General features: G+C 43.3%; 1 protein-coding gene and 2 long non-coding RNA genes across 3 annotated transcripts; 1 reads left to right on the top strand and 2 right to left on the bottom strand.

Moving 5' to 3' along the window:
- The first annotated feature begins 4 nt into the window (after window positions 1-4).
- On the top strand, window positions 5-22,330 carry col1a1a (collagen, type I, alpha 1a). The gene is made up of 49 exons (XM_040190879.2): window positions 5-2,465; window positions 4,455-4,646; window positions 5,273-5,295; window positions 5,640-5,675; window positions 6,725-6,817; window positions 8,223-8,291; window positions 8,367-8,411; window positions 8,872-8,925; window positions 9,018-9,071; window positions 9,170-9,223; window positions 9,321-9,374; window positions 9,474-9,527; window positions 10,164-10,208; window positions 10,287-10,340; window positions 10,436-10,480; window positions 10,688-10,741; window positions 11,397-11,495; window positions 11,638-11,682; window positions 11,821-11,919; window positions 12,164-12,217; window positions 12,324-12,431; window positions 12,878-12,931; window positions 13,035-13,133; window positions 13,229-13,282; window positions 13,383-13,481; window positions 13,591-13,644; window positions 13,738-13,791; window positions 13,960-14,067; window positions 14,159-14,203; window positions 14,488-14,586; window positions 14,686-14,793; window positions 14,963-15,124; window positions 15,223-15,276; window positions 15,392-15,499; window positions 15,624-15,677; window positions 15,984-16,037; window positions 16,128-16,289; window positions 16,526-16,633; window positions 17,301-17,408; window positions 17,513-17,566; window positions 18,324-18,431; window positions 18,562-18,615; window positions 18,697-18,804; window positions 18,896-18,949; window positions 19,062-19,169; window positions 19,425-19,704; window positions 19,818-20,008; window positions 20,185-20,427; window positions 20,629-22,330. Exons 1-49 carry the CDS (start codon window positions 2,384-2,386, stop codon window positions 20,773-20,775), a joined length of 4,344 nt encoding a protein of 1,447 aa, XP_040046813.1. The 5' UTR covers window positions 5-2,383; the 3' UTR covers window positions 20,776-22,330.
- Window positions 2,456-9,051, bottom strand: LOC120827782 (uncharacterized). The gene is made up of 3 exons (XR_005713449.2): window positions 8,994-9,051; window positions 6,417-6,534; window positions 2,456-2,585 (listed from the first exon to the last, which is right to left on the bottom strand). It is a non-coding gene; the product is annotated as an uncharacterized LOC120827782 (long non-coding RNA).
- On the bottom strand, window positions 9,135-22,938 carry LOC120827781 (uncharacterized). The gene is made up of 3 exons (XR_005713448.2): window positions 22,696-22,938; window positions 11,709-11,949; window positions 9,135-9,256 (listed from the first exon to the last, which is right to left on the bottom strand). It is a non-coding gene; the product is annotated as an uncharacterized LOC120827781 (long non-coding RNA).
- Between the last annotated feature and the right edge of the window lie 2,259 nt (window positions 22,939-25,197).

Genomic DNA, 25,197 nt, shown 5'->3' with positions numbered 1-25,197 from the left:
TGCAGCCCGGCCGGCGCTGCACACAGCCATCTCATGAGGAGGGCGGGGGGCAAGGGGGGGTAACCAGAGGAATAGCCCGTGTACACCTTTATTTGGACTGGGGGACGCTAAAAAAGGCTTTTATTATTTAGAGCCAATAACAACCATAATGTCGGCAAACCCCGCAATTGCGCAGGTATTTCAAAAGAGGCTGTTCCGGCCGTTTGCAGTCGCTCGCTTGAAAAAAAAAATGCAAACATCTGGTTCACTCCTTAGAAATATGTTTTTTTTTTTACTCTCAGCCGCTTCGTTCTGTACGGTATTTATTCCTCTTTCCGTCAGTTAGATCCATCTATTGCTCTACGTTATTACGTAGAGACAAATTCACAGCACCGTAGAGTTCTTATTTCTATCCGTTTCCATCACAACAATGTAAATAAGGTGGTCATTTTTGTGGCCCGGGTCTCAGAAGGAAGCGTTTCAAACCTTATATTCGTGCATCTCTCAAAAGCAACACACATGAACACTGAGTCTTGCACTCTGGGAAAGTGAACCTGCCCAACTAACAATGCTATTTTAAGGCCACGCTGGCCACACACCCGGATCTCCTACACAGAAGTTGCATTGTGGGTAATGTAGGATGAGGAAGAGTGGATACAAAAAAATCTGATGCATTTATTGGTGGTGCTTTTTCCTTTTTTTAAATGTTGTGCATCTTTACTGTACTTTGCATTCCATTTACCTCATAAGTCAGAAGTTGGGAATGACGTCACTCCAGAGTTCAGCACATTCCTGTACATCAAGTTGGAAATTTTGCCTGGATCCTCGTTGACAATGCCAGTTTATAACATATATGCAAACAATGTAACAACATATCCACGGATAGAAGTTGGACTGTACTGTGTGTACGACTGTTTTAGTGAGACACAAATGAGACAAAAAGTCTAATAAAGTAAAGTAAAGCTTTTTCCTTCTGTTGACGCCATCTTTGATTTTTACCAAATTATCAATCAGAGGTCCGACTTCAGAAAGTGTTTCTAACATGCAACCAGGACACATAACCTGACGCAGAACTGATTCAGGTCACATGACCACAGGGTCAGCTGACATGCTAATATGGAACTGAGAGTTGATTCGGGAGAACTCAACAACACAAAGTACCTACAGTGGCGTTGTCTCACAGACATTCTCTGTTGACGCGTCACTAATTAAGATCTAAGTTGTCTGTGGAGCACAAATCTGTGACACTTTAAGCATAAATTCCCCACCACACTGACTTTCCCAAGTGAAATTAAGAGGACACTCACCAATGCCTAAAACAAATGTTGTATCGTACTTTGATGAAACTGGACGACTCACAAAAGACAGATTTTTGAAAGAGGGCAGAGGCCATCCTATCCTTACCTTTACTCCCCTGGACGGATGATGCTCCAAAAAAGATGAATCCTACAATTCCCCAAATGCAACCTGATGGCGTCTTTTTACTGGACGCTCCCTTTGTGGTAAAGGCCTACTTCTTTCTAATGCACTGTGTTCGCACTCCAGCTTGTGCCCATAGTAAGTAAAGTTAACTGTCACTGCGGCCGAAGGGAGAAGACATTTTTGAGCTGCGGTGCCGCGGTTCCAACACAATGACAACCCTAAACATGAAACTAATTCATGTAAAGTTGTTTGGACACAAGTAGTGAGCCTTTCCCAACCCGGGGTTAAAAACTTTGATCACAAATTGATTTGCAATATCAAACCCATCTACAAGCTAAACCTGAACATGAAAGAAACACACTCCAAATAAAACTTGACCAATTCTTTACTGTAATTTTGCTTGTGAACTAGACCTCAAGCTGAAGCCAGGTCCCCAGGAGCACTGTGAAAAATCAAAGGGAATCAGGATGTAGACCAGAACCAGAAATATAAACCGTCCTCTGAACCCCTGGATGTCCTTTAGGATAAGGTTTTCTTGCTTGCCCGCCTCCCCACCCCCCTTCCAGCTCTGATCCCAGTTCCAACAGTTTGGCTGTGGAATTATAGAAGGAGGGAACTGTTGGGTTTTTTTCTTCTTCTTTTCTTCTGTTTTTTTTTGTGAAGGAGGGGTCCATTCTTCTTCTTCCCTAAACGTGCAGCAGCAGCAGCAGCGGCAGGGTAATGAGGGTGCGTCCCCAGTCCGTCCAGGCCCCCCCCAGCACCTCCCAGTTCTTCAGGCTCCCATATAAAAACCCCGTCAGAAAGTGAGTGTAGGCAGTAGGGAGTTTTCTGCTGGGGTCAGGAGGATTGTGAACAGACGAGCGGACCCTGCCCCAAAAACACCCCGTGTATGAGTGGAGTGTAGCAGCAAGAGAAAACATCCCCCAGCATTTTTTTTTCCTCACTCGCCTCAAAGAGTCTACATGTCTGGTGACATCTAGACATGTTCAGCTTTGTGGATTTGCGGCTCGCGCTGCTGCTCGGTGCAGCGGTGCTCTTGGTCAGGGCGCAGGGCGAGGACGACCGTAAGTCTCATCACTGTTTGCTGGAGCTTCTCAACCCATTTCTTTTTGTCTTCTTTTTTTGTTTTTTGCACTGGTTTTCGAAAGTGGACTTTCTCTTCGTGGGTGGACGGCTGCTGAGATCTTAGACAGGGACGAGAAGAGAGGGAGAAGTTTGAAGTAGAAGTGGAAACTTTGCTGCCTTTGTTTCCAACAGATAAATAGATGGTATATGGATGAGCTCCTGCAACTTGCAGTTTAAACAGTACAGGGTGTACGTAATGCATTGGGCATGTCAAGGAGGCCCCTCTCCCTCTCTACCCCTCTCTCTCTTTCTCCTTGTGTTTGTCTCAGTCTCTCGACCACCCCCCTCCCACCAGTGCATGCGGAGCGAGTTGCTGCAGGTTTTCCAGGCTTTTCTCCAGGCGAACCTTCTCCAATAGCAGAATTGCATTTTTATCCAATTTAGACAATAGCAGTAATTTCAGGTTAACATCTGCATTTTTTCTGAATTTGACACAGCCATAAATGTCTTGTGGCATTTTATCAACTCAACACTCTTAACCCCTCTACCTCTAAAGGTTAACCCTGGCCGGAAAATGTGGGACATTGAACAGTTGTGGATGTAAGACTGGAGAGTGGATAAAAAACATTTTATTTTAAGGAAGAAACCCCGTCCCCGCTGCGTCCAGCTGGCAGGACGAGGCAGTAAGGGGGAATTCTCCCTCAGGCCTGGAATGATGTGGCAGTCATCCACTGCCTAGAGCTTAGTGTCAAGTTGGCCAGGTGACCAAGTGGGAGAGTCGAATAAGGAGAGATTCGGGCCGCCAGAAACATTTGACCTTGGCAGCCCAATGATCCCCTTTCTGCCCTAGTTTGATAATCTACAAAAGCTCATATGTAATTCCATAACAAATTTGGGTGATAGTGCATTGGGGAGCACAAGAGCCGAAGTTGTGGTTAAGACACAACAGCGTTTTTTCCTCCTGAAAGAAGACAAAGAAACTCAGTTCAATTTTTCCAGATGTTCCAATTGTCTTGAAAGGACTCAGCTGCCTGTCTGTCTTCTGTTTGACCCCTTTGAACAGCCTCACAGCGCCACCCAGAGGCTCGAATTGGCACCTGCGTACACATCTGGCCGCCACGTCCCCCCACACCGCCTCCCTTTTTTTCCCTCCCTCCTCCTCTTCATCTTTCCACCCATTTTTTCCGGTTTCCTCTAATTGCAAACACATGCGGCCATGTTTCCACCAGCTGCTGCCAAAGTCTGCCGCGCAGTCGGCTTGCTTTTCTCTCGAAGCTCAGCACTTTGCCCCGCTGTGGAACACTTCTAGCCCCTGCAGGGAGCCCCCTTTGAGTTCAGTTTTGCTTAGAAAATGCCACAGCAGCGGTGGCGGTGATGCAGCTGCAGGTTGGGGGAGAGATTAGTGTTTTTATTGTTGTTAAAGGGAATTGAAGTCACATGGGGACGCGTTTGGTCAGTCCATCTTTTTGCTGAGGATAAATGCGTCCACTGGAAGCACTCTCTCTGCCACGTCCCTCTGTCCTCACTCTGGTCCCATTCTGAGGCCAACAGCTCCAAACCTTTCACAACACGCAGTTCTCCTGCTTGATATTTCTAGGTCACCATTTCCTATGTTTGCATTTTGCGTTTTATTGCTATGAGAGCTCCATGGAACAGTCAGTCAGACAGAACTGTCATCAAAAATTAACAATTGATTTTTATTTATTTTAACTTTAATTGTGTTAGTTATTATTCTATTATTCTAATTGTATATATTATATATATATATGTATTGTAATTTATTCTTAATGTATATGATATTGTTATTTTTGTAAGTTTTACTTTTTGTTAAGACACAACTTAAAGTTTCTAAAAAGATAAATATTGTGTTTTTGTTATCATGAAATCTAAAATAAAAATCAGCTGTTTTAAATGACCTCACCTACTCACATGTAGTCCCAGCGTGTCCAGCTATCTCACCTGTCTCGCTCTCTATCGCCCCCCATCAGGCACGGGCGGAAGCTGCACCTTGAACGGACAGGTGTTTGCTGACCGGGACGTGTGGAAGCCGGAGCCATGCCAGCTCTGTGTGTGCGACAATGGCGCGGTAATGTGCGATGAGGTCATCTGCGAGGACACAACTGACTGCCCCAACCCCTTCATTCCCCACGACGAGTGCTGCCCAATCTGCCCCAACGACGGTACTGCGCCCCCTTCACCTCATCTGTTCTCTTCTGTCTATCTTAACCAGGTGTTTCCGCTACATTGCATTCTGTGTCTCTGATGTCACCTGCGTTGAACTGTCTGTTCCTTGTTCTCCTTGTTTCCTTACAAAAACAAAACTAATCCAAGACATTTAAACACTTCTAGACCTTCCTTTCCTTCTTTCATATATTGCTCCAACAGGAACAATATTAACCCCACAGATACCGATTAACCCCACAGATGATAACACACACAATAACACACTATCTTGTACCTCGATCTTCGTGATCATACTTAAATTAAGGAGTTATTGTTAGGCTAAATCGAATTCCACCCTCAATGCTCAAACGGGACGGATAAGGTCTGTCCCAAGTGAGGCTTGGTCAAACTGTCCACAAGTTCGAAAGATTGTCCTCCCTCTGAAGGACTAAAACTCAAATTGTTCCTCACAAAAAAAGCGGACCAAGAAAATACAACCTTGTTCTTTACAAATATAACCATACAAATGCACACACACATTCTCATCTAGCACCACAGGCTCACTCCCCCATCTTGCTATCTGTCATTGCCACTTTTGCTTATGTTTTATACAATTATTATAATTTGTCTCCTCTCTCTGCAGGCTTCCAGGAGCCCCAGGTTGAGGTAAATAATTATTATTGCATATATCATCAACAATTTAATGATCCCTATACATTTGAACTAATATATATTTCAAAGAAATACGGAATCAGTTTTATGTACCTGTTGACATTAGAATGTATCATTTATGAGTAGGACATTAGATAATCTAGTGGAAGATGACAAAATGTATTGTTAATGCATAAATGTCAGATTGTACCTTCAACTAATTAGCATCTGTGGTACGTGTATTAATTAGATCAGATACATTAAAACATCCAGTGAATTCTATTCAGATAGATTAATTACATAATTCTGTTTGATCGTAAACTGTTGTCTTTTAAAAAAAATGTTTTTTTTACTCACAGGGACCCGTGGGAGAACGGGGACCCAAGGGAGAAAGGGTAGGTTCACACAATTGTCAATTCTCTCTTTCTTGTCACCATGTGCTGCGTTCAGTGCCTGTCACACAGTAGATTCCTGTGAATATATTTTGAGATGGATCTGGCATTTAGATAGTTTGCTATCAAAGTAACTACTGACATCAGATACAAGGAATGATGTAAAAATACCCTGAAAAAAAACACTATTACAGTAAAGCATATACATCCTTAAATGTGCACCTCTGAATATGAGCAACATATCTTGTGTCTGGAAACCATTATGACACAACAACTGAACTGAGGAGCTGGGAAAAATATCCAGAGGTCAGGCTGAGACGCGTAGGTAGTGAGGAGGAAGTTGACACTTTGCTTGGTCAAAGGAATGTTAAAAACTGTGAAAAAGTGTAATTCCATCTAAATTGAGATGTACAAATGATTTGGTATTGCTTTTGCATTGGTGGTGCCAATAACCTAAATGGACAATTCATTTTTTTTTTAATATATTTTTTCAACGGATCTTTTTAATCATAATAGGAATTGGTTCAGGGTGCTGCAAAGACATCTCTGTCACCAAAACCAAACCCTACAGCTAATAATAATTCGTTATTACAATATAATATCACATTTCATCTAATTATGACTTTTCAGTAATGCTTTTAATAATGCATTTATGGTGTTATGTAATAGGTAGAAGATATTTGGATAATTTATTTTGAAGTTTGTTTTATAAAATGTGTAGACTCCTATAAAAGCAGTTCTTACCCAAATCACATGACCACCACTCCATTCTTGGTTAGTGATCTAGTCAGTCTCCCAGGGGAATAAACCGCACATCCTCCACGTTTAATGCTGCTGTCACCAGTATAGGGAGCCGGTGAGCCTGCCACGACACACATAGGAAATCAAAGGTGACACACAACGATCTGTTCTGACAATATAATAAGAGTCCACGCAGTCATGTGAATAGATCAACCCCTAACGTTTTGCTCTGTTTAAAATCCAGGCAGACGTCTGGTCAGATCCTGACCCCTTCTTTTTTCTTTCTTTATCTCTTGCCCTCCAACCTGCAGGGTCCTGCTGGTCCTGCTGGTAGGGATGGTAAGCCCGGCCTGCCTGGTAGGCCCGGTCTTCCCGGCCCCCCTGGACCCCCTGGCCTCGGTGGAGTAAGTTGTAGATTTGTTTTGTATTTGACTCGTTAGGATTGAAAAGGTTTTTAAAGCCAAACGTGGCTGGAAAAAGTAATTCCCAGCCCTCATATCCCACTGCCCATAATCACTGTGCTTTCTTGTAGTTTGTTGGATTGCATGCCTATACCACCTCATTGCTTCTTTTATAAAATGGATTCCCAAATGTCTTTTTGGTAAAGCACTGAAATACACCTGTATATCAGGACAAGCTGGGAAACGGAACCCCATTTCACAGCTAGCTGGCTTTGGATAAGACATATTGTCTCTGACTTGGAGTTTGAATTTTATTCTGGGGTCAGAAGGTCAGAAGGTAATTGGAGTTAGATTCTGAAGGAAAGGGATGCAGAGATGTCCCGAATGCTTGTTTGATAGCTGGTTAATTGATTAGTCAAAGGCTTCACAATCTAATTTTGCCTGCTTGCTGCTTGTTTCACTTTTATCTTAACTTATTAAAATAAATTAAGATTTCTTACGATTGTAGTTTTAAATGAACTTACATTTCCATTGACTTTAATTGTAGTTATTATTGGTAGTGTAGAGCCAACATCCCAAGACTTATTTTGGATTCCCATGTAGAATTTTGTATGGCCTCACATGCTAACTGGACTATCAAGTCATATTACCCTAGTCTAATTTACCATCATAATGTAGAAGCTATTGTTAACTAACTGCTTGACATCATATGACCAATAGTATCACAACTTAGCATGCTATAATTCACTTTACCATTGACTTCTATCCTAGGCCAATCTGACATACCACCCTGGTCTGATTTAGCATACTGAGGTAGAATTTACCAACAACTCACATGTTTATTTCCCATAAATAGCTTTAACGGTTTTGGAATCGAATCAATCATGCTATGATAAAGTTTACTATTGACTTCAAACTGGCCATTATATACTAACAACACATGTCCATTCTAAATGACCAAGCTAAACTGACTCCAACATTAACCTTATCCTCCTAACATTAGCCTCATCAACCTCTCATCCGATTGAATGGTATAAAAAAAGCCTCTGTCGTCAGATAATAGTAGTAGCATCCAAAATGCCTTCATTGAGCTCGACAAATTCTACAGCACCAACAGTATATGTGGTTAAAGGACAGGGGATGTTCCTGGCGGACAAACCTGTTTGTCAACAGAAAATATATGGGACATGATATATCGAACTTGGAATCAAAAGACTACTCTGGTCATATATGTATTTGTCATAAACCGGCATGGGCAAACCAAACTGCACTTTGATATTGAAACTGGCATGTTTTACTTCTGGTTGCTTCTGTGTGAATGTTGATTTCCACACACGTGTCACGTGTGTGACATTAAAAAGGGAATGTAATATTTATATCATATTCATATTAATTTTCTTTTTTCCAGAACTTCTCCCCTCAGATGTCTGGTGGTTACGAGGATAAATCTCCTAACATTGGTGTGCCTGGACCAATGGTAAGACGCACACCGACACTTATTTCATCACAAATCAAGATGCCAAATCTTACAATGCCTCTGTTTGATTGACAGGGCCCAATGGGATCCCGTGGAGCACCCGGACCTCCCGGTGTTAGTGTAAGTACACTGCTTCCTTCTTTAAAGCGAATAGTTTAATACTCATCACCATGACCATGTCACCCCAAGCTTGGTGCCCATTTTGCTTTAAACCAGCACCAAACACTCTTTTCCCATTTATTGCACCGGTGTTAAATTCCAAAATATACACACAGTGGCAAAACAATTCTAACTCCCAAAAGAATAGAACATTGATTTCAATGCCTGAAGAATGAACAACTGCCTTCTTTCAGAATTATAGTGCAGTGGTTGCATATATAGTCAATGGAAAGACATAGACAAACATGGATAGAGCTATTGACGAGCACCAGAAAGGTACCAGAAAGGATAATTAAACGGAAATCAATTTGCAAGTCTATGCAAAAGCCTTTTTGGATTTTACACATGCTAGATTAATTGTTGACAATTTATTTGTGTGATTGTAGTAGTAATGGTGTTTGATGTGTTTCTCTACCTACAGGGACCTCAGGGATTCAATGGCCCTCCTGGTGAGCCTGGAGAGGCCGGACCTGCTGTAAGTATTAGGAACATACAACAGCTAGAGGCCTGCATTGTGCCTCAGTAGCTTGTGGTCATTCTCGCCTTGGTGTGTGTATTTCTTTGCAGGGTGCCATGGGTCCTCGTGGTACCCCCGGCCCACCTGGAAAGAACGGAGAGGATGTAAGTCGACTGGATCTGCTTGTATTTACCATCTGCATCTTAGCTTGGAGTGGAGGATGACTTACTCACTGTATTCACCCCCTTCACTTTTCTCTTAGGGCGAGTCTGGTAAACCTGGTCGTGGTGGTGAGCGCGGACCTTCCGGCCCACAGGTAAGTCCCCATGGCGGTGTTGTTTTGTTATCCCTAGTGAAAGAGAAAAACAGAGCCATGATAGATAAAAATCTCTTGTCTGTTTTCTTTCCTTCAGGGAGCTCGTGGTTTCCCAGGAACACCTGGTCTGCCCGGCATCAAGGGACACAGAGTGAGTCACAACTCTAGACCCCCAAATGAAAAACTAAATATGATTGTATCTTTAACAACCGTGGGCTTAATCTGTTGGTATGTCTGTCCATTTCTGTAGGGATTCAGTGGTCTGGATGGTGCTAAGGGAGACACTGGCCCCTCGGGTCCTAAGGTGACTGCCTGCCTTTTGATACCTCACTCCTCCGTGCTGGGTTGCAGTGAACAAAAATTTGAATCTTCAATTAAGTTTGTAGAGCCCAAAACTTCCCTCGGAAGGCTTTAGTACACATTTAACATCCTCAAGTCCGTATGGGGAAAATCGACACCCTAAACCTTTATTGGATAAAAAAAGTAATAGACACTAGAGAGAGGGTATTGGATATAAAGAAATGTAAAAGATGTAATGTTTGTCATCCGTGCCTGTTTATGCTGTCCTTCAGTGACATTTGCAAGAGAGGTGGATTCTTAAATAATCATACAAATAGAAGCAAATTAAGCTGAGTTATCCTGACTTTTAGCGCCTAAAACTGGCTAAAACTTGCTTCCTAATTTCGAATAATTCAACTAGTTTTGTCTTTAAGATCTACAAACTCCATGTACTTAGTTTTACAGTTTGCAGTTGTGGTCTTAATTTGTGTAACTAGCTGTAGCAGCCATCTTGACCAGTTACTGGCTAGCGGCAGCCATATTGGCTAGTTATTCGCTAGCAGGGGCAATATTAGCTGGTTATTGAGGTTAATGTAGACAAACAATTCTAGTTTCTGTCATTTTCACCGCCTTACCCGCCTGTGTGTTTATGCATGTTTAGGGAGAGACTGGAGCCGCGGGTGAGAATGGAACTCCTGGTGCTATGGTGAGTAAAACAATCACTTCTACCATGAATTTGCCATCAACAATTTTGGATAGCTGACTGACTCTGACTCTATTTCAGGGACCTCGTGGTTTGCCCGGCGAGAGAGGCCGCAATGGTGCTACTGGAGCTGCTGTAAGTCCACTCTTGACAGAATTGCTATGACTTTAATCGATCTGCCAGTCAGTCAATGAACAAATCAACCAATTGTGTTTCTTTGTGTGCTGCAGGGAGCTCGTGGTAACGATGGTGCTGCTGGTGCTGCCGGACCTCCCGTGAGTCTTCCATTTTGCTCAAATTGAAACTGTTCTCACGATAAACATTTTTAATGTACAACTTCCAGTGACCCTAGTTGTTTTAAACCCCAGGGGGATTCTCAGACAAGAAGACATATTTTCTTTCCTGCTATAAAATGAAGAAAATAAAAAACAATGGATTTGCCAGATTTGTCTGATTCTGTTTGTCTTATTGTTTTCACCCAGGGACCCACTGGTCCCGCTGGACCTGCCGGATTCCCTGGTGGCCCTGGATCCAAGGTACAACGATGACCATTGTGATCCACAGCAATATTGTTGAACAGCCTCCATTTCTATTTCAAAACGTGTTTGATTCTATATTAAACATCTTCAATCTTCCATGGCTGTCGCCATCCAAAACAACCCCACACATATGTGCTCCCTTTTTCCATTTTTACGAGAGCTTGCAGCTGTCATTAAAAAGTTACTTCTGTCTTGTAACATATCGGTCCTTTTAAGGTGACATTAGAACAGCTTTAACACAGATTGCAGATTACCTTACCGTGGATTGCAGTAGCATGTAAAAAGATACCTAACAATAGTAACTTCAATAGCACATTTGCTTATTTTATTTTGTATGTGCTGTTGATGGACACTATTAACGTATAGCCCCACTTGTATTGTAATTAATCAAGTATTACTAAATATCAGAAAACTCCTCAATATAGTTTGAAACCATAACAAGCTGCCGTTTTAAACATATTTTGACGATGAACACTGTGTAACCGCAACATACAGTTCTCTATTCTCCAACTTCATATTTACTTTTCCTCACGATTTGGTTTTTAATGGTATTTGACATCCCTCCACAAGCTGCCCCCGTGAAGATATCACAGCCTTGCTTTCACTTTGTGCACTGATTGTCTGACTGCTCTTCGTTTCCCTCTCTACCCAGGGTGATGCTGGACCTCAGGGTGCTCGTGGGTCCGAAGGCCCTGCTGGATCCCGAGGCGAGCCCGGTAACCCCGGACCTGCTGGCCCCGCAGGACCCTCTGTAAGTACAATCAGTAACCCCTCTTATGACAGACTGCTCAAGTTCTAGATAGGATCACTTTATTGATAATATAATGGCATTTAAATAATTCCTGAGAAATCTTTTGGTCAATGAAAATGTATTTCCTTCTTTCTCATCCCAGGGAAACCCCGGAACTGATGGAAGTGCTGGAGCTAAGGGAACCCCTGTGAGTATCTTTCTCATCACATTTACCTGATTAGCACGACAGGGATGAGTTTTTAAATCCCATTCTTGCTCAAAAAAAGTGTTTGGCAGTCCTGCATGATGTGACCCTGTTTCTGCTGTTTGCTGCCGCCCCCTGCAGGGTGCTGCTGGAATTGCCGGAGCTCCTGGTTTCCCTGGACCACGTGGACCCCCAGGACCTCAGGGTGCTGCCGGTGCCCCCGGTTCCAAGGGTAACACTGTGAGTAAAAAGTTGTATTTTCTGTCCAGCCTGTAATGCACACAATTAGAGAATGTATCACAAGAAAATACTTTTGCTTTGTGCCAGTGTTTTTCTTGTTGTCGACAGCTATTTGATTATATTTATTCATATTATTTATTTTTTTTGTTCAGATCCGAGTCAGTGATTGCTTATTTGTTTGATTTTGACGACTGATGAATTAGTATTGATTATTTATGTTTGCTTATTTGCTTGTTTCCCCCAGGGAGACCTCGGTGCCCCAGGAGCCAAGGGAGAGGCCGGTGCCAAGGGAGAGGCTGTAAGTTGAAGTTCACCACAGTCAGAATGGAGCTTAGCTCCGTAATACAAATGTACAAATACACGTTCCATCTCTTATGCCATATTCGCATGTTAATGTTCTTCAGGGCGCTGCAGGAGTTCAAGGAGCCCCCGGACCATCCGGTGAGGAAGGCAAGAGAGGATCCAGAGGAGAGCCTGGAGCTGCAGGAGCCCGTGGAGCTCCTGGAGAACGAGTATGCATTTCACTTTCTACTTTCTTCATTATTAAGGTTAACTGGCAAGGAAAGTGATTGATTTACCTTTAGGTGCAAATGTGAATATCTTATCAATGTTATGAGCACATTAATGAGGGAAAAGGTTGTGAAATGGCCGAACAATGTAATACAAGTATGCATAGTGTAGGCCACAAATGATACAGAAGCCCTTTCGGCTTATTACGATCATCCAAACTGCAGACTATATATATATATATATATATATATATATATATATATATATTACACAATATTACTGACACAGCTTTTTTTGTGCACATAATGCAAACATACCTTGTGCCGCCACCAGGGAGTTTACTTAATGGTAAAGTACATGGCAAGTTAAAATGGGCTACCCCTGTCTGAATGCGGTGTCTTTTTTTTTATCGAGCTCTCTTTTTTATAGTGCTTGATTCTCTCTACAGGGTGCCCCTGGTGGTCGTGGATTCCCTGGTTCTGATGGCCCTGCTGGACTCAAAGTGAGTATAAAACATAAACTCACACCTAGGTACCTTAAATAGAGATACTTCAAATCAGATTTGCCTTTTTACCGCTGTTCTCTCTCACTCCTCCATGTCATAGGGTGCCAATGGCGAGCGTGGTGCCCCCGGTGCTGTTGGACCTAAAGGTTCAACCGGCGAGTCTGGCCGCAATGGTGAGCCTGGTTTGCAAGGAGCCAAGGTGAGTTTCCCTACCATCTGCCCATCGCATAATTATCAGCAACATAATCTAATTACTGCAAAGGCCGTCCTCTAACCTCTGCCCTATCGTCGTAGGGTATGACTGGTAGCCCTGGCAGCCCTGGACCTGATGGCAAGTTGGGACCTGCTGTAAGTTCACGCTTAGGACAATGTATTTAATGTTAATCTCAATAAAAAACAGACAAGTTGCATTTGATTAAATGAATCCTTCATAAATTCTCCTCACCAGGGAGCAACTGGACAAGATGGCCGCCCCGGACCCCCTGGCGCCGTTGGAGCTAGAGGCCAGCCTGGAGTCATGGGATTCCCCGGACCCAAGGGTGCTGCTGTAAGTAATGGTCTTAATTGCTGCAAAGTATCATCGACCATTTGTTTCTGACTCCAGTCGACTACTGAGAAGTAAGCATCTCTTATAATAGTGCTCTTCTACTCTGTAGGGTGAAGGTGGGAAGCCTGGCGAGAGAGGAGCAATGGGACCCACTGGTGCAACTGTGAGTTGTCCACACTCTGCTTCTCTTTGAATCGACTATGACTTACTGCTTTTTGAGCCTGGGTTTCTGAAAGCCTACCATCTCTCTACCCAGGGTGCCCCTGGAAAGGACGGTGATGTTGGTGCTCCAGGACCCTCTGGACCTGCTGTACGTAAAATGCACACACCCATGCCCGCATTGAGACCCACTCCATAAACCTGATGGTCTCCCACTACAAACTAAACTTAATAGCTACTGACAGTACAGTACACTTCTATACCTTACTCCTGGATATATTATGGTTGCACTAACAATCCTTCTCCTCTTCAACCTCAGGGTCCTTCTGGTGAGAGAGGAGAACAGGGACCTGGCGGAGCTCCCGGATTCCAAGGTCTCCCAGGACCCCAGGGTGCTGTTGGTGAGAGTGGCAAGTCCGGAGAGCAGGTACTGACCGAGAAACGGTGGATTTAAATACCTGAATAAATTGATAGTCATACTGTGAAATAACATATGAATTGCCGTTCTGTTTATCTAGGGTGTGCCCGGTGAAGCTGGAGCCCCAGGACCTGCTGGAAATAGAGTAAGTCACTTATTGCCATTGCAATGTTCCCAGTCTGCTCCCAGTAGAATCAGATCTTCTATCCAAGCATCTTTAAAGAGTTTGCTAACCAAGTATATTATTACGAACGAGGCAACAAACAAACCTACATGTCCTTGCTGGAAGTGGAATGAATATGGATGTTAATGCTAACAGGCTAAAGCTAGCTAATAACAAGCTAACGGGGTAGGACTTATCAAAGATGAGTGACTTCTTTGACCATGTTTTGACGATTTCCATAACTCTCTTTCACCTCGTCCCTTCAGGGTGACAGAGGATTCCCCGGTGAGCGTGGTGCACCTGGTGCTGTTGGGCCTTCTGGTGCTCGTGGATCCGTTGGATCTCCTGGAAATGAGGGTGCCAAGGTAGACCTCCGGAAATGTGAAAGAAAGAAATCTTCAAACTTCAACCTCATTGATTGTTAAGTGACCCTACTGCTGTCGTTCTCTTCCTGTTTTCTCCAGGGAGATTCTGGAGCCCCCGGTGCTTCCGGAGCCCAGGGTCCTCCTGGACTGCAGGGAATGCCTGGTGAGCGTGGAGCCGCTGGCCTTCCAGGACTGAGGGGAGACCGAGTGAGTCACGAACACAATATTCCTAGTATTCCCAACATTCCCATTGTGTAAAATTTGTCATTACTTTGACCTATTGAATCTAAATGAAAGGCCCGACTAAAGCAAAATCCTCAACCGTACTTTCCAGTATACACATCCCTCACTCTCTCTTTCTATCCAATAACAAAAGGGTGAGCAAGGAGGCAAAGGTGTTGATGGAGCTCCTGGTAAGGATGGCCCCCGTGGTTTGACTGGACCAATTGGACTGCCCGGACCCGCTGGTGCCACCGGAGACAAGGGAGAGTCTGGCCCTGTCGGAGTTCCTGGACCTGCTGGACCTCGCGGAGGATCTGTAAGTACCTGTCAGTCTTTTCTTCTCCAGAGCAGAAGAGGGAGCTGCTTGAATTTTACAATCATTGATTGACTTTTCTTCCTTCCCTTTTTCTTTAGGGTGAGCGTGGAGAGTCTGGACCACCTGGACCTGCTGGATTTGCTGGTCCTCCTGTAAGTTACACGAATGTCCTCGCTCCTCCTGACTCCTCTCAAAGAATGTTTTTCTTTAGCTTGACGCTTCAACACAGAATTTACTAAGCCTCTTTGCCCATCCATTCCACCACAGGGTGCTGATGGACAGCCCGGTGCTAAGGGAGAGGCCGGAGATAATGGCGCTAAGGGAGATGCAGGTCCACCCGGTGCTTCTGGACCAACTGGTGGCCCTGGACCTCAGGTTTCTAAGAATTTATATTTTCTTACAGACAATCTGATAATTCAGGGTGAACTTTACAAATGGAGGCTGCATTCCCGGAAACTGGTTCTCTCACGTTGATTAAAAATGTGCTTTTACTTGTCAGGGTCCCACTGGTAACTCTGGCACTAAGGGAGCCCGCGGAGCCGCTGGTCCTCCTGTGAGTCACCACTCTTCTTCTCTGTCCTCCTCTACCAGTATACATTTACATTAATGCCACCTTCAACTTCACATCATCATAAGATGTAGTGTAGTTTTTAGATGGGTCAATATCCATGGCCAAAGCAGAGAGATATTTCTGGAGACAATCCACTGTCCAACATCTTTTCTTTCTGATAAATTACTTGTATCCGCCATGGATACGAGGATGGCGTTTATTAGTCATCCCTTTTTTTATTCATTGTGCTAATGTAATACGGAAATGCTTCCAGCCACAATCAGCTCATTTCCATGTATCTATCCCTAGGGTGCTACTGGCTTCCCTGGTGCTGCTGGCAGAGTCGGACCTCCTGGCCCCTCTGTAAGTCTTCCTCTAATGTTATTGGCACCGTTCTTGTGCAGGGCCCACCATCCTCAATGGTTTGCAGCAATTTTTTGTTCTTTCCCATAGGGCAACTCCGGACCTCCTGGACCCTCTGGACCATCTGGCAAAGAGGGACCCAAAGGAAACCGTGGTGAGACTGGACCCGCTGGTCGCCCTGGCGAGATGGGTGCTGCTGGAGCACCAGGAGCTCCTGGAGAGAAGGGCTCCGCTGGTAGCGACGGGCCTGCCGTAAGTTACAGTTCAATATCAATATAATCCGGAGCCCCTTCCATCTAAATCTATTACAAAACCAAATGATTGGTGTTTTCATTGCAACTAAATTATTCTCTTGTAGTAGCACTAAATTGAGTTTTCTCATTTTCAGTAACATCACAGACATTATTTCGCCATTCTTTGTTGTTCCCACACCTTGATGTATAATGTCTCAAGTTTCTTTCACTTTGTCTCTCTGTCCAATTCTGCAGGGACTTACTGGTGAGCCTGGAAGTAAAGGTGTAAATGGACAGCGCGGTATTGTTGGTCTGCCTGGACAGAGAGGCGAGAGAGGTTTCTCTGGAATGCCCGGACCTGCCGTAAGTTCCTGTTAATACTGTAAAAACTCTAAACTGCAAAACTACAAATGGCATAGTGGATCTAATGGAACTAGAATACCCAAACCTGTTTAACCAGCCAATATGATGTTTTTATTTAAACAATCACTCAAATCCAGAAATATTAAGTGATCAAAAATCCTGTTTACATAACGTGATAATAAAACAAAACCACTGAGAATGACCCGTAAATACATTAAACTTATTGTCTGCTGATCTGGTTGCAAAACTATGGGCCCAGGAAGTCTATTTTCAAAAAACAGCACCTTGCTGGCTAAAAGCTTTAACATTAAAGGGGACATATTATGAAAATTCCACTTTGATAGCGCTTCTACTCGTTAATATGTAGAAGATATGACACAAGAAGCAAATGGATTAATTTCATATATGAAAATCATGTCACGGCAAGAATTGGGAAAAAGCGAAAATCATTTTCTCAACCTGGGATAATATCACTTAAAGAAACAGGCGCTAAAAGGAAATGTATCATACAATACGAGAACAATTATATGCCTTATTACATGTGAACGTGTTATGGTGGAATGAGTCTGAATGAGCATGGTACTCTTAACAAGCCAATATAAATTTGAATCTAGAAACCTGAATTTGGTTGTTAGGACTGCACTGACTTTGCCTGTATCAACTGTAGGGAGAAACTGGAAAGCCTGGACCTTCTGGCCCCAGTGGTGAGCGTGGACCTTCCGGACCCACGGGTCCCACTGGACAGCCTGGACCCGCTGGTGAGCCTGGACGTGAGGTATGACAAAACAATTGCACCTGTCGACTATCTACCTAGCTGACTTTTGATACCGGTGTAGATGTAGTTTCACCAGTTAACCTGTTTTCGCGTATGTGTTTTAGGGAAGCCCCGGAAACGAGGGATCAGCTGGTCGCGATGGAGCTGCTGGACCCAAGGTGAATTCATGACATCATTGTCCATTGTCCAAGTCCTCAGCATCAGATGAATCACTAAATAGCTGTACTGAGCACATGCAACTACAAAGAGACACACACTATAAAGACACTAAAACAACTATAAAGATATGCAAAACAGCTGCAAAGGGACAGCAAGAGTCACAAGAGATACAGAGGCACAAAATAACTACTAAGAGACACAAACAATGGTTAGGCCTATTGCACTGTCCCATATTCCACCCATGATCACCCATGTGAACAGTTTGCTGAGCTAGATTTGTTTACAAATGTCACAGTGACACAGTAAACTTTACTAGTCTGTTCCAGCCTTTACTGCAAAACTGAACTTGAGAAGAGTCAGCTAGGTTGACCTGAACCTAAAGCAGCCAGCAAGGTAATTTAGCAAATCATTTGCTAACTATAATGGTTTCCGCTAGATCCAGTGAGGCTTAGCTTAGCACCAGCTTCGTAAGCTGACATCTACCATTATTACATACAATTAGAGCTACTTCTGTGCCCGAAAATACATTTGTTGAAATGATAGAAACACAAATTTGGTTGCCAGAGGAAAGAGTTATAACTGCACGTAATAATTTATACAGCCTAGATAGTGGCCTGTTTCACCCATTGCTGTATATCTTTATTGCGACAGAAATTGAACACAGACAGACTATGTGACACCCTGGTGTCAGACATTTGAGCATTTTCACAAGGAAATATTTTGAATTAAAACAAAAATTTGGTGTTTGCATTTTAGGGAGACCGCGGTGAGAGCGGACAATCTGGAGCTACTGGTGCCCCTGGGCCCTCTGGTGCACCCGGACCCGTTGGACCCGCTGGAAAGAACGGTGAACGTGGAGAGGCTGTGAGTGACACTAAAACCGTTTTTCAGTTTAGTTGTTGCCTTTTATCACAATGAAATATATAACATTGTAACACACAAATTGTCTTTCGAGGCACCTGGCATTTACATCAAACTGTTTTTTGTATCTCAGGGACCTAGTGGCCCCGCTGGCTCCGCTGGCCCCGCTGGACCTCGTGGCCCTACTGTGAGTAACAACTTTGTGCCATTGATCAAATCAATCAACAGAATAGGAAACAATGTTCATCATCCTTTTTACCCTCTGTAGGGAGCTGTCGGACTTCGTGGAGACAAGGGAGAAACTGGAGAGGCTGGAGAGAGAGGCATGAAGGGACACAGAGGATTCACTGGCATGCAGGGACCTCCTGGACAAGCCGTATGTGACTTCACAAACAAATCTACACATAAACTACATGAACAACACACATACTTAATTTCTAACTACTGTTTTTGTTCTGAACCCATAGGGATCTTCTGGAGAGCAAGGACCTGCTGGTTCTGCTGGACCTGCTGGACCTAGAGTGAGTTAACACATCAAACATTTTCTAGTGCTTGTATTTTTGTATTTTAATATTTGGTGGGACTTTAAAGGGACTTTGACATTCAGAGAATTCCCCTTTATTCTGTTTGCAGGGCCCATCTGGATCTGCTGGATCTGCTGGTAAGGACGGTATGACTGGCCTGCCTGGACCCACTGGACCTCCTGGACCTCGTGGACGTTCTGGAGAGATGGGACCTGCTGTAAGTCTAGCTGCCTAACTACCCATCTAAGTATGTTACACATACAAGGAATTTTGCTTGGGGATTGGCTCAACATTAAAACACAGTCATGTGTAATAAGTATTTTGAAATAGAAATTTTACAATTTTAGAATAAAATATGGCAAATCAACCAACAAACAAATAGATAAGAGTACATTCCTTTACTTTTTGTATCCCAACTGAGGGAAAATAACCAACTTCTTCTCTTCCTCCTCTTGCCCTTCTTCTCGCTCAGGGTCCTCCAGGACCTCCTGGACCTCCCGGAGCACCAGGTGCCCCTGGTGGCGGATTTGACCTCGGATTCATTTCCCAGCCTCAGGAGAAGGCCCCCGATCCGTTCCGTATGTTCCGCGCTGATGACGCTAATGTTCTCCGTGACCGCGACCTTGAGGTGGATGGAACCCTGAAGAGCCTGAGCCAGCAGATCGAGCAGATCCGCAGCCCCGACGGAACCCGCAAGAACCCCGCCAGAACCTGCCGCGACCTCAAGATGTGCAACCCTGACTGGAAGAGCGGTGAGTTTTTACCCAGCAATAGTCCATCCATCCAGGTCTAAATAGGAATAGGAATCTAAAATAGCATTTTGGGTTTTTCTGAACTTTTCCTCTCCTGACTAATTTCTCTTTAGGCGAGTACTGGATCGACCCTGACCAGGGCTGCCCTCTTGATGCCATCAAAGTTTACTGCAACATGGAGACTGGAGAGACCTGTGTAACCCCAACTCAGCCTGAGGTTGCCAAGAAGAACTGGTACATGAGCAAGAACATCAAGGAGAAGAAGCACGTCTGGTTCGGAGAGGCAATGAACGACGGCTTCCAGGTAATCCAGTTAACCAACCAACCAACGAGAGCACTTCCTCACATCTTGCCTCGAAAAATACATCCCTACCTGCCTTCTCTATCTTCCATCTCAATTCCTTCCTCCTTCTACGCTTCATGCCCCTGCTCTGTCTTCGCTGTTCAGTCGGTAACATCTCCTTCCTCTTTCCTACACAGTTTGAGTACGGAAGCGAGGGTTCCAAGCCACAGGATGTCAACATCCAGCTGACCTTCCTGCGTCTCATGTCCACTGAGGCAACTCAGAACATCACCTACCACTGCAAGAACAGCGTCGCCTACATGGACGCAACCGTCGGCAACCTCAAGAAGGCCATGCTCCTCCAGGGCTCCAACGAGATTGAGATCAGAGCCGAGGGCAACAGCCGCTTTACCTACAGCGTCCTGGAAGATGGATGCACGGTGAGAAAACTCCACAGCAATTTTGGTTTTGAGTGCGATCGCCAAGACGCATGCTCGCTACTGTAGCTCCAATTGCCTTTTTGTTGGATTTGAACAAAATTCCAGGCAGAACTGGAGACATTTTCGAAAGTCCAGTTTTAACAGTCCAGCAGCTAATTTAAATGATGGTCCTAACTCCCCTCTTTTCTTCCCTCCCTCCAGTCACACACCGGTACATGGGGCAAGACAGTCATTGACTACAAGACATCGAAAACATCTCGCCTGCCCATCATTGATATCGCTCCTATGGACGTTGGTGCTCCAGATCAAGAGTTTGGCCTTGAAGTTGGACCCGTCTGTTTCTTGTAAAAAGAGAAATCTGGACTTGAAATTGTTGTTGTGTGCGTGTGTATGTTTCATTTTTTCTAGCAGTCATCTCTCTCTAAAAAAGCCCACCAAAACATTTCTCTAATGCAATTTTTCTGAAAAATCTAACCCCTCGCTCCTGATTCTACAAATTTCCATTCGGCCATTGTTCCGATGGTCCACTTTGCCTAAAACCTGCACTTCAACAAGATGGCAGCGATGCGGCCATCTGCTTCGTCGCGTTTGGGACCACTACTTTTTTTTTTTTGTTTCTGACTCTTGGTTTTGTTTTTTTTGTTTTTTTTTTACCATCGCCAACACCAAGGATCCTGCAGAGAAGACATTTTGTTTCACTGGCAACAAGAAAATAATATATGCTTCTGTAAAGTGTAAAGAAATTGACTTCCCCTCTTCATCCAGCCATACCAGGCTTCTCTGGAGTTAACAGAAACACACAGGTGACTTTTGTATTTTTTATACACCACTGTGGCGAGAGGAATGAAAGGACAGTCCCCAACAGACAGAACCCAATTGCTTTGTACCACGTTTCAGGTGATGACGAATAAACGGTGAAACTGACAGCCATTTTTGTCTCTGTTGTTCTGCCCCCCTGCCCCCACTACCAAGTCAACCTGCCACAGACAACACTGACAACTCCCCCTTCCTCATCCGCTGATTTTGTGGCTGTGGTCATTTGTTTGTTGTTGTGGTTGCTTTCTTGTTTGTTTCCTTTCTATTTCTCCCTTTTTTTTTTTTAAAGAAAAGTCACATTAAAACCACAAGCAGAGAAACATGGGTTGCAACCTTTTTTTTGAGAGAAAAAAAATATTCTATGGCTACCTCAGAAAAGCAACGAAAATCAGCTGTACCCAATAAGGGTGGCCCAGTGTCTGTGAAGTGAAGCCTGCGGTAGTTTTGGCTCTCGTTGCGGTGGTCGACTTTTACCAACACTTTAGCAGAAGCGGAAACAGCTCAAACTTAAGGTGCTATACTTTGTTTGAGGTCTCCTGGCTGTCCAGTATGGCTATACTGTTGTGTAGTGTTACGGTCTCTCTGGCGTGGCAGGGACCTCTTGGTGCTAAAACGTAACCACCGTATTGTTTTATTCTTGGCGCCCAGAATGAGACAGACTTCTTCTCTCTTTTTCAGCCGTGGTCGCGCTGATGCTCAAACCTCCAGGTTTGAGTTCAAAGTGAAGAGCGTATCCGCATTTCCTCCTCTCATACTTTTTGGCTTCATGTTTTTAAACCCCCACCTCTTCTGTCCTCCAAAAAATCCTCCCCCAAACCCCATAGACACATCTGTTGTAGTTTGTTTCTTGTTTTCTTATGCGAAGGGTGATTTTTCTCAACAAAACAAATTGCATATTCATTTTATTTTTTTCAAACAATGCACAGAAAGAGAGGCATCAGAAAGGAGTTTGTGAGGCAATGCAGACAGACACACCCATGGGGGGAAAACACCACAAGAATCTGTACCTATTTTGTATATGTATAATAAATTGAGATGTTTTTAATTATTTTGAATGCTGAAATAAAGCATGTTAAGTGGTCTGACATTTGAATTCTGCCTAATTCCCTGAGTGACTCACTGACTGCCCCCTTAGGACTTGAATTAAATCAGCTTTTTTAAACAGTTTTACAGGTTGAATATTAACTTGATTTGAGAGATTATTTCAAATGGTCTCAGAAATGCTTGATGTATCGTGAGAAAGAGTGGTACTTATTGAGACAGTGAGTGGGAATTTTTGGGGAAGAGGAAAAAATGCAACTGTGCAAAAAAAGACTGATTTGATTAGTCTGATTTGCACTGTGACATTTTACCTGTAATCTAAATGATCTCTTAAAATGCAAATGTTTAAAAAAGAAAACATATTGTCTGACAAAGCGTCTTGTCCAGAAGAGACAAATAATCATGGCCTACCTCTCAGTTGGTGTGGACTCCTCGTTGTGCTATTGCAAAGGAGTCGATGACATGTTGAATCCGCGGGATGTAAAAGATCAATAATCCATCAAGAAATTAATGAAAATCCAGCATTGATGATTAGATTTGTCCCATTACAATCCAGTGTTTTTCAAAGTGAGGTGGACCCGTCTGCACAGCTCTGGCAGACTGAGGGCTGCCGGGTGGAGCTGGTGCGGGGCTCCGAATGTTGGCATTAACTCGACAAAGACACTGATTGTCCACCTTGAGGGAGGCAGCTTCCCAGGGATATGTTGTGTTCCCAGCAGGAATCTGGATTATTCCTGCATAGAATCTTTATTTGAGGCCCGGGCAGAGGAATGCTCTCCGGTTTCAAACACAGACGAGGCTCTGTTTGCTGAGAGGAAGGCCCCTCTGCAGGCGAGTGGGACTCAGCGGTTGACTTTACACTGGGGATGAACATCAGAGGCACGAGGACGAGATGAGGCCAGGTAAAAGCCGATACAAAAGTTTGACTGGATTTCATGAAAACAACCTATTTTCGAGCAGTTAACTCCCAGTAGTGATTGGTCATGAAGATGGTTTTGATCTAATACATCACTGAAAACAATGTCATCCCCCAAATATTACCAAGAAGCTGGGTGACATGTAAATGTCTGATGTACAATACGTTTAGGTGCTTTATGGTAAGTTTATCATGCCTTCAAGGACACATTTCAAGAATTGATATCCCAAGAATCAAATGAAAACCAAGCAATTTCACCAGACGCCATTTGGGAACTTAATTTATTTTTGTGGGATCATCTAAATATAAATTAACAGATTTAGATAGCTTTCTATCATATCCAACGTGTTGTACAGTTTTTACGTTATTCTTTGTGTACACATGACATCTATTGCACTTCAGGCCATCCCTGGAGAGGGATCCCCCTCCACAGCTCTCCCTGATTTCTTTCTTTTCCCTCGGTGATAAAGGGGGTTTTGGATGGGGGGTTTCCTGTGCCAATGAGAGGGTTCCGGGACATGTGCAAAGACTGTAAATTCCTTTGAAGCAAATCTGTGATTTTGAGCTGTCCAAAATGAATTTAATTGAACTGAATTATCTAGAGTGGTGCAGTGAGCTACATGTTAGTAGCACACATGTCAATGGGTTTACGATGCAAAGCTGTCTCCTATAAAATTACATAAAATAAAACTGTATTCTCAGTTCCTTTGAGGATGATGGTATCAGCTTCATAAACGGTTTGTTCTGGCTTATGTGAAGGCGATCAAACTCCTTGGCTCACTCTGGACACAAACAACATTCTCCTTTATTTATATTCCACTGGCATCCTGACGTCAACCTCAACCAAGATCACACTGGTTTCCCCTTAACGTGATTCACAAAGCAGTTTTTCAGTAAGGGAACGGGAGGAGTGTCTGCATAATGAAAATAGCAAGATGCTGATATTTGGGAAGAATAATGTTAACTTGTTAATTTAAAGGTTTATTTAGAAATACCTTTTGAATTAAACATAAATTAAGTGAAACAAAAATTTCGACCTTGCGGTACGTCAACACCATCGTCAGTATTTGGCGCCACATCACCTTTAGACGTCAGACCTTTACTTCTTCATGTGATACCATTTCAAACTTAGCACTTCCATCTCAAGCATGATATCTTTGGAACTTTGCGCAAGAACTTCTTGTCACCAACATCACATGTTAGGCATTTGAGATGTATGCTGGGATGTTGGTCACCTGTATGACGGAAATAAAATCCAAGGGTGCTTAAGCAGTAAGAGGTTTTGGGAAAGATCTTCTTTTCAACCTCAACAAGCTCCCTGACTGGTATTGTCACTGGGGGAAATAACGCAGTGAGGATTAAGGTTGGCAGAAGAAACAAGAAGACCTCTGGAATTCAACAATAAACAGCTGCTATATGTGGCACGGATGTTGATCTTGAACACCACTTTGCACTTTATGTTTGACAGACCGAAGTAGCTTCAAGAAGAAATTTGAAATTCTATAGCAAGCAGATAGGGAAGGTTTTTCAGTAATACAAACCAAAAGGAAATTACCTGATTGGGAAGAAGTTCATCGGTGTCAAAAATATAGAGGACCATTTTAGCAAAATGATTGATTGTTTGATTTTCAAATCAAAAAATGTATTCAGTACAATTCTAAAACTCTTTTCCCAATATTTATTGTCGGACGATATATGTGTGCCTGCAAATATAAATAATAATCTCTCAATTAACTCAATAAAAGTTGGGCTGCATTTAAAGAAAATTAAATGAAAATGTCTGCATGTTCAAATAAAGTGCTTCTATTCAGTAAAAATTAAATAACGGGAAGATAAGCTTGAACTCCCACTTTTCTGCTTCACATTTGGAGTTGACAGTCCCAGTAAATTATAAATAATAAATCTAAACACATTTTACCAATTGAACAGTTTAATAGAATATATATATATATATATATATATATATATATATATATATATATATATATATATATATA

The sequence above is a fragment of the Gasterosteus aculeatus genome, chromosome 11, assembly GCF_964276395.1.
Source record: "Gasterosteus aculeatus chromosome 11, fGasAcu3.hap1.1, whole genome shotgun sequence".
Lineage (NCBI taxonomy): Eukaryota > Metazoa > Chordata > Actinopteri > Perciformes > Gasterosteidae > Gasterosteus > Gasterosteus aculeatus.
Note: the sequence above shows the minus strand (reverse complement) of the source record. Positions and strands in the feature narration are given on the sequence as shown.

Coding starts and splice junctions, on each gene's coding strand:
- col1a1a (XM_040190879.2), top strand. CDS start 2,384: ATGTTCAGCTTTGTGGATTTGCGGCTCGCGCTGCTGCTCGGTGCAGCG. Junction 13,645..13,737: donor TGGGACCCACTGGTGCAACT/GTGAGTTGTCCA, acceptor CTCTCTACCCAG/GGTGCCCCTGGAAAGGACGG. Junction 19,170..19,424: donor CTGGAGAGATGGGACCTGCT/GTAAGTCTAGCT, acceptor CTTCTCGCTCAG/GGTCCTCCAGGACCTCCTGG.